General features: G+C 35.6%; 1 protein-coding gene across 1 annotated transcript; it reads left to right on the top strand.

The window, feature by feature from the left end:
- The first annotated feature begins 185 nt into the window (after positions 1–185).
- On the top strand, positions 186–12,774 carry LOC106050659 (rab3 GTPase-activating protein catalytic subunit-like). Its single transcript, XM_056011779.1, has 2 exons — positions 186–256; positions 4,907–12,774. The coding sequence occupies exon 2, from the start codon at positions 4,941–4,943 to the stop codon at positions 8,298–8,300; it is 3,360 nt and encodes a 1,119-aa protein (XP_055867754.1). The 5' UTR covers positions 186–256; positions 4,907–4,940; the 3' UTR covers positions 8,301–12,774.
- The last annotated feature ends 496 nt before the right edge of the window (positions 12,775–13,270 follow it).

Genomic DNA, 13,270 nt, shown 5'->3' with positions numbered 1-13,270 from the left:
GATCTAAAGGTAATAGAAAAATATTGAAAAGCATAAATCTTTCTAATTTTTTGGCACAGTCCTAGATCTTATTATTAATATTATTAAACTATTTTTACGAAGCCTTATCTAGATCTAGATCATTTAGTTTTTGTTGTAATATTAGGCATATGGGGGTATGTAGTAAACAGCTGTAGTATTGACGTCATATCCTTGTTGACAGGTCAGTGTTTGGTCTTTATCAATCAGATTCAATCACTAATGATGTGATGTTACGGTACGTTACACAGTTACACTACATTTATTTTCTAGATATATCTAATTACAGCTCTGTGACAGCAGTATTTCACTAGACACTAGATTTAGACTAGATATAGATTTGCAAAAGCATCTTTTATCCAAATGTCTAGTCTAGATAAACTAGATTAGATCTACTATCATCATTCTCATGTATTTTCATGTAACAAAATTACAAAATAAACAATCGCTGGAACTGGAAGTACGCTGAGAGTGAGAGTGAGAGGTTTACAATCACTAAATTGTCTAAATCATACTAGATCTAAATGATACCAAATTTATCTACTTTCTCTGTTTTGTAGGAGCAAAGTTATGTAATCCCGTTTTATGTGTAAAACAATGGACTATGGTCTAAAGAATATAGTAACTATATAGACTAGAAAATTAAAGATAATAATTTATTTTTTTTAATACAATAACTATGAGGTGTTCGTTAGTATACATTAATACAGACAGTGTTAGTGTACAGAGCGGGGAATGGTGTTCGTTAATGTTAGCGCTTGACCTCATTGACCTGACCCTCTTCAACATCATATTTTACTGTAATATTGGTAGCTTAACATAGGTACTTCGATAAAAATTTCAAAATGATCACAATGCAATGAAACCTATGTAGTTAGATAGAGCTTGAGAAATGCTTTCCAATGATACCAATTTTATATTGCAGAGTTAGTTGTGAGGGAAGTTATTAAATTTTTAGTGGCCAAAAATTAGCCTTCTTTAGCCTTTGTAAATAAAAAAAAAATCTGTGACCGAAACAACTGACAGTTGAACTTAAATTAACTGTATTATAAAAAGTCTTAAAGATATGGGGTTGAAACTTCACACTCTTTTACATTAACCAGTATTCTGTTAAAATAAATTTAAAAAATAAGACCAAGCAATAAAATCTTTGAAAAAAAGTTAATTAATATATAAAAAAGCCTTCGACAAAAAATAAAAATATATGTGATTTTGTCATCATATGAGCCCAAAAATCACAAATAAAAATAATCAGAGATCTGTATTGTGTTTTATTTTGTTTAATTATAATTCTAATAGCTATTTATATGCATCAGATAGATAATTCTTATAAATTATAAATGAAAATAGCACTGCGCAGAAAAATATTTCCTAAAATTTAATGACTATAAGTTTCATAAACTTCATAAAAAAACAGTTTTAACCTTTTTGTAGAGCACTGGCAATTAATCATTTTAAAATGCCTTAATTTAAATGCTTTAAAAATTAGATTGTAAATGAAAAATTTCTTGCTTTGGACAATAAAATAAAAAAGAAACCTTGCGATTTTATAGAAGTTATTAAAAGATTTTTTGCTTGAATTTTTGTGCAATAATAGCTCATCATTTTAAAAATATAATGTACTCATTTATTAACTATTAATTTACATGTATATCAATAGAAAAAAACAACACACAGAAAAAAATTAATTATTAGTTCGCTGAGCTAAAAATATGAAAAAAAAATTGTAATAGTTAATATTATTTTTTAAAGTAATTAAACTTTTACTTTAAAATTTGCAGATTACAAAGTCATTATAATAAAGACACATTCCCTCTCCATAATCTAGCATTCAAACACTATAAAAGTTAATTTAAATGAAAAATTCCTATGTGTGCTTCTAAAAATAGCTCGTGATAGACAGAAATTGACCATTTCCAGTAAATCACAGTGTTGGTTGTTACTAAAAATAGATTTTAACCATCAACTTTGAAAATTAATATCTAAAGAGTGCGCCAAGCTACAAAGTTCAAACTTAGCACACATATATATATTAACATGCTAAATTCAATAGAATTAGTGAGATTGTTGTAACCATAAACACTTTTATTTTATTTAAAAAAGAAAATTTTACCCTTCTTTGTCTTTGTTAATTTTAATATCAAATATCTTTAAAGTGCGCCAAGAGAATTTAATGAAATTTGAAATATACACATTTCATAATATGATAAATTATTGTAGCAAACAGCATTGTTGTAACTTTTATAGGAAAAAATGTCAACTTTCACATAAACTTTTGTTAAGAAAAATTTAACAGATTGGCTTCAAAAGCAAATAAAAATGATCTCTGATATCTTATGTTTACAAAAAGTAATCATAATTAGTCCTCAACTCAAATACAATATGCTAAAACTTTGATGGAAATGACCACCCCTAAAAAAAGGGTAAAATGTGCTGACACACTTTTCAGCCATTTTTTGGGAGAAAAAAAAAATGGATCTAGGTCAGTTTATCGAAGTACCTAAGTTAACAAAACAAGATATCAATTTTTATTTTTTTTCCTAGGACTAACCATTACAGAGCTATAAAAATTCAAACATCAAAATTGTGGCGGCAGCGCTTAACTTGTTCGAAAGAGGGAAATTACCATATGACTATTTTACTAAATTGCTAGACTTTTAGACTAGTATCAATTTGCTTTAACAAAAAGACAACATTTTACCTGCTCTTCAAAAATCAAGGCTTTTGTATAATGCAATGCAAGCAGCAAATGCAAACCTCCCAAACTCTAGTCCCGCCTAAGGACTAACCTCGTCCTCTTCCAAATTTTTACACCCTGTGTGGCTTGAGAGCTAAGTAAAAGTAAAATTGAGTTGAAGCCTCTTCAGACTCATGTCCTCTTGATCTTGATTCTAACTACTAAAATTGACAACTCACTATTGTATTTGTCTATATCTAATTTAGTATAACATTCAATATTGCCATATAGATCTAGATGTATTACATAACTTATTACTCTAAAAATACTAAATAGAGCAGTGAGAATGAGATTCATAACAAACGAATATGCACATTTGACTAGAGCAACACCTTTAGTAAAATCACTAAATTTAGAAAGCCTTCAGGATAAAAGACTCAAAAGCAAAGTAGCAACTATGCTTAGACTGAACACTAATCATCAAAAACAAAAACAAAATTTAATAATATACTCAGAAAGACACAAAGATAAAGGCACATTCCTCATTCCATATGCTTGGACAAATTTGTACAAATGCTCCTTTTTCCCTAGCGCTATTAGAGCATGGAATGGGTTGCCTGAGGCAGCCAAGAAAACCAATGACTTGGCAGAATTTAAATCATTAATTAACATGCATGACTAGATACATAACGTGTAGGACATAATCATCTTCTTTCTTGAAGTAACGTCTGTATTTTATTTTTTATAAGATAAGATTAAAAAAAACAAATATTACCATCTGAATACTTAATAAGTATCAGATCTAATCTAGTTTAGATCTAGTAGCTAGATTCTACTAATCTAGATCATATCTAGTAGTTACTGCAGATTTTCCAAAAGTTTAAAATAATTCAATTTAGTTCCTGATCTATTCTATACAGTATAGAATATATATCTATATCTATCTATCTATCTATCTATCTATCTATATATATATATATATATATATATATATATATATATATATATATATATAGATCTAGACTAGTAATCTAGTAGTTGTAGTACTCTTACTTTTTAATCTAGATCTATAGATTGTATTACAGACTAGTAGTATCATAAGTAGTTGATATTTCTAGTAGTATTATAAAAAAAAGTAATCCCTTTTCAGACTTTGTGGTCTATAGAGCAGATGATTTAAAGGTCATCTGTTTCTGTGGCCTACGGTTAACAATGGTGTCATGTGGCCAGCACACTGACCAACCATCTTTACCTTTCCCAAACTAATGTCATGTACCCATTAAAGCTGGATGGACTCAGAGGCCCTCAAAGATCCCGAAATTGAAAATCCCAGTTTTCATCCACCAGGATTCGAACCTGTGAACCCGGTTTGGAAACTAAGCGCTCTACCTCTCAGCCATTCCCGCCTCCTAGTAGTATTATAAGTAGTTGATTTAGTAGTAATATGGGACAAGGCGCCAATGACACATGCATTTGACAGGTTGTTACATGATCTCACAGGTGAGACGCGCCCATTTGGAGGGAAAACAATGCTATTGGTAAAGTTCCCCTTGCAGACCTATAGGGCAGATGATGTAAAGGTCATCTCTTTCTGTGACCAATGGTCACAACGACCAACCACCTTTACTTTTCTTCAACTTATGTCAGGTACCCATTAAAGCTGGATGGACTCCACCAAAGATCCCAAAATAAAAAAATTCCATTCTTCACCAGGATTCGTAGCTGGGACGCCTGGTTCAGAGGCCAAGCGTTTTACTGCTCAGCCACCACGCCTACAGCTTTATTGATATACTGTTTATTAAGGATTCATTTCAATGTAGATTTCTCTTATATAATACATGGATTGATTAACTGCACAGTGGTTTCTAGATCAGGGTATTTTGGGGCAAGTTTGTTGTTCAGGTCAATAAAGTATGCAGTTTTTACATTTTCGGCATTCTCTGCTGACATTCCACAAAAGCATATTTCACTAGTCATAATTTTAAAAATCCAGAACATGAGTCTGTAAGACATTTTCAAGTTTACCAGCAAACTGCCAGATAGGAGGAGGACAATTAATAATAACTCAGTTAGAAAAGTTGATATTCTCAAAAGCTTAAACTCTTAATGTGCAAAACAAGAATAAGAACGTACAACAGAGTAATTCTCCTTGTAATGTTGTTGTGGTGGATATGCATTTCTAAATACTTATTCTTTGTATTTGTTTTACAGAGCAAGCGTTGAGTCAAGTTGATTTCCTGCCAAAATGAGTTCCATGGAAGGAGGTGATAGAGACAAAAAACTGGTGTCACCAAAGATTTCTTCCAATGTAGATGATGAGGCAGATGTGTTTGAGATCACAGACTTCACCACTGCTTCGGATTGGGAATGTTTTATTGCAAGACTGGAAGAAATCCTTCACGAGTGGAAACTGGTAAATCATGAGCCCCGGGAGCCGGCTCTGAAAGATCAGTATGCCTCGGGTACATGGGCTGAGAGGACAGAGGAAGTAGTCTTTGTTGACTTTCGATTCCACTTCTCTTACCTCTATCTGAAAGGTAATGATGAGGTCACTCCCAAGTCAACAAACTCTAAAAGAGAAGACGTGGAGGAATCTGATGATCATAAAACGCCCACTGTATTTTTTGACCTCATGAACTTAGAAAATGATTTTCCAATGAGGGCACATTATCTTTGTCGGTGGTACGGACTTCAAGAGTTTTTTACTCTGATGCCAGTTAGTGAGAAGCAATATATTGATTCCGAAAGTAGAGCAAAGCTTCTGCTTAGTTCTTCTTCAATAGCTTTTGCGAACTGCAATTGTAGCATTCCTGTGTTTATTCAACTTCATCAAAAATGGAGGAAGCTCTTCACTGGAACTTGTTTAGTTCCCGGAGCAAGCATAGAGTTTGAAATGTCCCACTTACGCAAGTTTCCCCCTCAATTCTGTCACTTGGCTGGCTTGCTGGATGTTTTCAAGTCAAAGCTGGGCTGTGTTTATATCTCCATGCCACCGGTGTCTGTCTCTGTCAGGTTTACCTACATCCTAAAAGACTGGTTCCACAGCGCATGGCCACAGATGCCGCCAGACTTTTCCTCTATAAGTGATGGGGAGGTGGGCTACGGAGACTTAGACTTTTTACCATTCGGAGCTTGCACAGACCCAATAAGTGAACTTCACCTTTCTTGTACATGGCCTTGTCTTTCAGAAGACATGATTGTAGAGAACAGCCTCTACTCTGACCTAGATCCCTTGCAAGCACCTCAATGGAACGTCAAACTTCAAATGACCGATGACCCCCAGTGTCTTTTGGGAGAGTTCCTTAAAGATTTTCTGAAGCTCTGTGACAGAATAGAAAGCACCGATGAAGTTTTAAAAAAAGTTTTAGTTGACACTGATGGAGACAAACATTCAGCGGAAATAACCCATGCCCTGCAAAAGTTAACAGAACCTGTGCCTGCACTGTCCTCTTTACCTTCCTTAGGTAACGTTGTCTCATCTGCGTCATCAAGAATAAAGTTTAAGCCAAATGAAGCCCCTATTCCTGACATTTTAATGGATAGAATTCTGCTATATCTTTTCCCTGATGCCAAAATACCCAGGAGTCAGAGTGGGCTCAAGTCACCATCAAGCAAATCAGCACGCAAGGAGTCAAATGTATCGCTTACATCGGGTTCCCTCACCTCGTCAGTGTCGGAACACACCATCGATGAGGATAAAAAGGCAGAGACTGAAAAAATTAGTGACATTTTGACAGACTTAAGTAAGCAGTTAAAATCTGCCCCTGTCGACAGTTTGACACACAGACTCAGCCTAGCATTGTGTAATGTTAATCATAATTTCGGTGGCTTGCTGGGAGTAGCTCATCTCTGGCAAGAGTTCATCCTTGAGATGCGGTTTCGGTGGGAAAACAAACATCTCATTTGTGGCATTGAAAAAGGAACGCCAAATATGGGCTCATGTCTCTTGCACCAAAAGCTTCAGATGCTAAATTGCTGTATTGAATGCAAAATAAAACGAGAATCTGCTGGGTATGGATATGGCCCAGACTCTCAGAATATCCACAACCAGTTACCCGAATCGGATGTGGTTGATGCCTCAAGTCCAAAAGCTATGAAAAGACTTAGCAAAGCAGCCAGCTCACTAGGCTACAGTGATGACGATGAGGAGGAGGAGGAATTCTTTGAGTGTGATGATGATGATGAAGCTGGTCCTGAGACCAAAGTTGATGATGCAACTAATGTGAAAGATGATGACAGTGTGGAGGGTAGAGCAGAAAATGCGTTTTCTTCAGACTCAAGTTCTTTATCTTGTAAGAGTGATGTTAATGACAAACGCAAGGAATTGAAGAATACCAGCAGGAATAGTTCTATGTCAAGTAGTATATTTCATGACAGTCTTTCACATAGGCCAGAAGGTCGCATGGTCCCCATGAAAAATGTGTATTTACTAAACAGTGGGGAACAGCTTTATATACCCATCACCCAGGAACCATCTCCTATGACTGAAGACATGCTTGAAGAGCAAGCAGAAGTTTTAGCCAAACTTGGCACTTCGGCAGAAGGGTCTCAGATTCGGGCCAGAATGCAAAGTGCTTGCCTTGTTTCTGACATGGAGTCTTTCAAAGCTGCCAACCCAGGTTGTATTTTAGAAGACTTTGTTCGTTGGTACTCACCGCGGGACTATGTAGTCGAAGGTGAGACTAATTTGGATAATGAAAATGATCTTGATGGAGAATCCCCAGAAGCTGATCAGAAAGGTCCAAACGTCTTTAAAAGAGGTCATTTAAGTCAAAGGATGCAGATCCCCGGCAACATGTGGGTTGAAGCCTGGCAGAGTGCTCGGGCGGTGCCCGCCAGGAGACAGAAGCGACTGTTTGACGACACCAAAGAAGCCGAGAAAGTTCTGCATTATCTGGCATCCATGAAACCAGCGGAAGTGGTTCTCCACTTGATGCCATGTGTTGTTCATGCCGCTGTCGCCAAACTAGTTGAGGAGGCAGCTCAAGCCAGCGTGCCTAACTTGAAAAACATTGTCGAGCCTTTGATTGCAAGGGCTGCAAAAGTGACCAGGAACTTTCCCTTTGATAAAAAAAAATACAGCGAGCTTTTGCGGTTAATAGAAATTGCAGAAGTATTCACTGCGAGGACAGTTTCACTTCGATCTAAATTTACCAGTGATCACCTAACATCTCCAGAGCAGGAAGGTAAAGAGACAGAGATAGAAAATTTTGTCACAGCTCTCCTAAACCTAGGGGAGGTTTTGGTCAAAGGAGGAGCTTGCGGCCCAGCAGGGGCAATAATACATAAAATGTTCATAGCCTCTCAGCGAGCAAACAACATGATACTGGATGATGAAGATAATGAAGAGGACTCAGTCAGCGGGAAGCCAAACCAAGAAAGTAAGAAAAACTCAATGCAGACCTTGCAAGCGTCATCTGAAATTCGATCCTCTTCCTCGTGCTCAGATTTTCCAGCCGCGAGCACCAGGGAATATATTCTGAGGGCCATGGTGCCGAGGCCAGCTCCCTATTCCAAAGTTCTACCTCAGAGGATGTACTGCATACTTGCGGATGGAGAAAGTCGACTGGCTGGGGCATTCATTTCAGATACCACTTTTCAATGAGTCATTGTCACCCTCTTGCAACTAACTTTTCTCCTTACACTTGTTTTATATGTCAATTTTTTTTTTTACTCTAAATAATGATACTTAAAAGTGACCTATCCATGATATTTATTTTCTTCTAAACAAAAAGATATTTAAAATGTGTACAGCCTATCTTTTTTTTATTTATATGAGAAAAAAAATCTGTACAATTAATTTATTACCCAGTTGTTGTAATGAATTCTATAATAAAAATGTCAGTACAAAATAAGTAGAGATTATTACTTAGAACAACTTTTTTTTCTTCTAATTTCTGGTTCCCAAGTTTAGTAATCATCAAGCATTTTATTCTGTGGATCATTATTTCTTTAGAACTGTCCTTATATTTTTCTGTAAAGTTTGATCTAGCTTTATGAAAATAGTTTTTAGTGGAACTGTTAATAAGCATTTGGTACTACTATGTGAGAGTAGTTTTCATTGCTGTATTGTACTTCAGTTATTAAAAGAAGTTTGACTATTTTTTTAATGAAATTTCTTTTGTTTAACTTTCTCTCACCCCTAATGTTTTAGTAAGACTGTATTTTGAAGCCTATTTATTGCTCAAATCTTTGGTTCACTCTTTGATTCTTGGTGGATGCTAAACTCTAAATGTCTTGGCATACACACACTGGATTGTTCTGTACTTTTCATTTTCTTTAAAAGTACATAGGTAGATAGCTAGGGACATTCATACACCTTTTATTAACCCTTAAAGTGCTGAGCTGTTTTACAGTGAGTGCAAACAAAAATGGAATGACTATTTTGATGTTTAAAGGGTAAACTACCACACGCGTTTTAAGGGTTAAGCATTTTTTTTTAATTCATGATTTGTGTAGATAGTACTGAAGGATGATGGGTAATTTTACATTTACTTGCCTTCTATGCATTAATTATAAATACAATATTACGCATATGTTTAACACTGGATTATGAATACACACTATTAGATATAACTCATAATTTACATAACATTCATTTATTTTTTTCACACAATGTTACATATTTATTTGGTTTGTTTTTCAATGCTATGCATTTTATATTTATCACTGAAGCTAACACTTAATGACTTAGTGATCAAATTTTTTTTGTATTTTACTATAGTAGGTTCTCTTATTCGTTTTTATTTTGAGTGTCCTTCTAGTTTTATAAAATAGAATAATTTACCTCCCTGAGTATAAGAGTTGATGTTGACCATATTTTGTATTGCCCCAACATTATGCCCCATGACAAAGTGGTGGTAAAGCGCTTGGCTTCCGGACTGAGGTGTCTCAGGTTTAAATCAGGTGAAGACTGGGATTTTGAGGGGGCCACTGGGTCTACCCAACTCTTTTGGTCATTGTGCAAGCTACTTGTTAAAAGTGGGGCCACAGAAAGACCTTTACTTCATCTGCCCCATGGGTTTGCAAGATCTGAAAGAGTTACTGCACTTGTTTTACAACCTTCCCCCCCCCCCCTCCTATTTGTAGCCTCATCTTCTGTTTACAGGACAAAAGATAATGTAGTCTCCCCTAGTGACTGGGCCTAGTCCTCTCATTGAGAACTGATTAATATTAAGATTTTGATTCTCCTATTTGCATAAATGATATAGATATATAGAGCAGAGAGTATTAACTTTTTCCTCATTTATTGTATACATTATGCATCCGTGTGTCATGTGAAGAATGTTTATTTGTTATTGTCAATATAGGCTAATGCAAATGATATGATACGCCAATTCTTCTTCTTAAGTAATGCACACCATGTGTGCTCTAGTGATGATTCTTTGGGCAATTTTCTATGCCCTAATCTAAAAAAGGTCCTAGTTGCTATGAAAACTTGTTTATAAGTTCTTTATAATTTTAGTAACTTCTTCCTCATCAATAGGACCTTTGTTAGAATAGGATGGATCATGCTGCCTGTAAGCTCTACTGTTGTTCAGCCCCCTCGATGGTCCTGGGTTCAAACCTTATCCACTGACATCCCCAAACATCCTGCTGGAGTAGATTATCTTCAACTCTGAAGGAACATACCAAACATGTAAAACCTACATACAAACACTAATGATCTGAGATAAGCAGCTTCCCAAATCCAACATAACTGTTCGATGCAATCAAGCTGCAAGCTGTCTCCTAAGAGATCTGTCACTGGCAACATCTGCAGCCTCTTCCTAGCTGATGTTCACTATTCTGAGGTCCTCCCTAAAGGTGTGGCACCAAATTTATAAGAGGATGTCCCTATTTGCGCTTTCCTTGCATTGTCCTCCATGTCATTGCAACTCTTGGTATGCATTCTGTTGGATAACATGTCCCGCAAACCTCATTGAACACAACCGTGTTAAGTGCTCAAGTGCCAGTTAGGCATAAAGTTTCTTTGTGACTCAATCTCTGTAACTAACTCTTTTTGACTTAATTAAAGTTTCCTGCTAGTAAGGATCCTTAATGAGAAAAAAATGGGTCTTAATTTCATAAAGAAGAAAAATATTGTGGGCTGCTTTTTCCTTATTCAGATTAAATATTCTTGTATTATACTTTCTAATTTAGCTGAGGGTAAAATAAAACAGTGTGCCAACCTCTGCTGGTCCAATAAGTTGGGATATAGATGTGCATGTATTTTGTAAACAGCTATTCTAACCATAGATAGCTTTTTAAATACCACTTCTATATTAACAATTTTTTTAAAAATATTTAAATGTCTTGAATCCAACAGAGTTTTAGAGTGGCCTGGAGATTTTTGTGTGGACATGTACTAACTGAAGCTGGTTTCTCTCTGTGTGGCATTGGGTTAGCCCTTTGTCAGAGCAATTTCTCCATGCAATTCAGTGATCAAGTGAAACTTGGTCTAAATTGGGAGCCTCGACTAGAGGATGTTAAAACTTGTTTCACACACCCTAACAGCTGAATTGTGTAAACACCTTCTTCAATTTTGTTTTTTAAAAAACTGTGACTTCATGCCCTACAGATGAAATGGTTTTATTTTGACCAAGACTCTTAATTGTTTTCTGTGTTACTGACTGTCTTGGTTGGAATGTTAAGCTTCGACACTCAGCGTCTTTGAAATCTTTGCTTTCATTGTTTGTTTTACTTAGTTGTAGCGAGACCAATTCTCATAGAACTCTGACCTGCAGTCTAGCAACCTGTGGGCAGTTGGCCTAAGTTGTCCACAGGTTGCGACATCGCAGATCATTGTTGAGGCCTTCTATCACAATTGGTCTTGGTTGTAGTCCACATCATGTGATGCTTACAATGCCTTGCTAATACATTGTGATATAACAGGGGAGGTCATTTAACAGCTGTGTCTCTCAGAACACTGGCTTCTTAAACCAATGGATTCAAGTGACCATACTGGCAGTGGCTTATTATATTCTGAGATAAATTATGCAAAAAGTAAAAACTTGTTTTTAACTTCAAATTAGGTACTTGATTTCATTCTTTACCTTGTCCTGATATTATTCCAGGCATTGAAACTAAAATGCTTTTTCCAAGTGGAAAATGTCATTTGTTTTTATTAAAGTGACAGACATTACCCTTCATTGTAAAAGACTTCCATAAATTGCTAAAAACAGTTGCCTTCTAGGGTCAAGACTTAACAGTAAGGATCCCCTGCTATAGGTCCTACAGAAGTTTTTTAGGAATGAAAAGGCTAAAAGTGATACTAAAAAAAAAATACTTTTTTATTTCTTTGACCTCGGAAAGCAGGATCAGCAGTAACCATGAGAAATTGGTTTCACTCTTTCTCTCCGTAATTATTTACCACATTCTGGTGGAGTCAACGTTGGTGTCGTCAGTCAGGAGAGAAAGAGTTAAATTTAAATGTAGCTTTTCTGAAGATGGGTCTTTGAACTGCATTATAACCACCTTCCCCCCTATACCAAAACCTATTCAGCTTGTCCTCTGTGGTCTTTTAACTCTTTCTCTACGCTATTATTTAACACGTTCTGATGGAATCAATGTTGGTATCGCCAGTTAGGAGACAAAGAGTTAAGATAACAAGAAATAAAAAAACAAATATTCTCTTGAACTCCAACTATCTCTTGAGATGTGAAGTATCGGATGGCTGCCTGGTCGTGCGGTTTGCGCGCTGGACTGTCGTTCGGATTTGTCGAGGGTTCAAACCCTGCCCGCTCCCATCCCCCGTCGTCCTGCGGGAGGTTTGGACTAGGAAGTAAACTATCTTCAACTTTGAAGGAACATCCGAAACATGTCAAACAAACAAACAATCAATAGGATTTCCCTTGATGTTTTTTTTTGGATTTGTTTCTCTGTGTATGCTTGACTTTACTTTAATACAGTGATTTATGCTTGCATAAAATGTTTACAAACAGGTTGATATATTAAATATATCTCTATTTATTTGTTTCTTCTTATTTTTTGGTCTCATGTTTTCATGAATTGATGTACAATTTAAATTTTCGGTTGTTTTAAAATTAATTGAAAGTCATTGTGTTTATAAAATAATAAAATGCTTTTCAATGTATAAACCAATGGACTTGTGAATCATTTTTCTTTTATTGCTTTAATGTCATCAAATTAGTTTTAGGCGCATTCCTCGTTCCATATGCTAGGACAAATTTGTACAAATGCTCCTTCTTCCCTAGCACTATTAAAGCATGGAATGGGTTGCCTGAGCTAGCCAGGAAAACCACTGACTTGGCATAATTTAGGTCATTGGTTAATATGCATGATGCGTAGGACGTAATCATCTTCTTTTTTGAAGTAACGTCTGTATTATAAGAAGAAGATAAGAACTGAAACTTAAAACCATACTTGATAAAATTTTGCTTGTTTGTAGTTATGATTCACCATGAAGCTGGATATTGGTATAAATACCCCTGTATCTGACATGAACTGCCTAGAGATTTCCTGATCAGATAGTTTTTATTTAAAATAAAAAGCCAACCCAATAAAATATTCAGAAAGGCACATTTCTTATTCCAAATACTGGTAAAAATGTGTACAAGTGCTCCATTTTTCCTA

Source organism: Biomphalaria glabrata, chromosome 15, assembly GCF_947242115.1.
Source record: "Biomphalaria glabrata chromosome 15, xgBioGlab47.1, whole genome shotgun sequence".
Lineage (NCBI taxonomy): Eukaryota > Metazoa > Mollusca > Gastropoda > Planorbidae > Biomphalaria > Biomphalaria glabrata.
The sequence above is the reverse complement of the archived record's forward strand: the minus strand, read 5'-3'. Positions and strand labels throughout refer to the sequence as shown.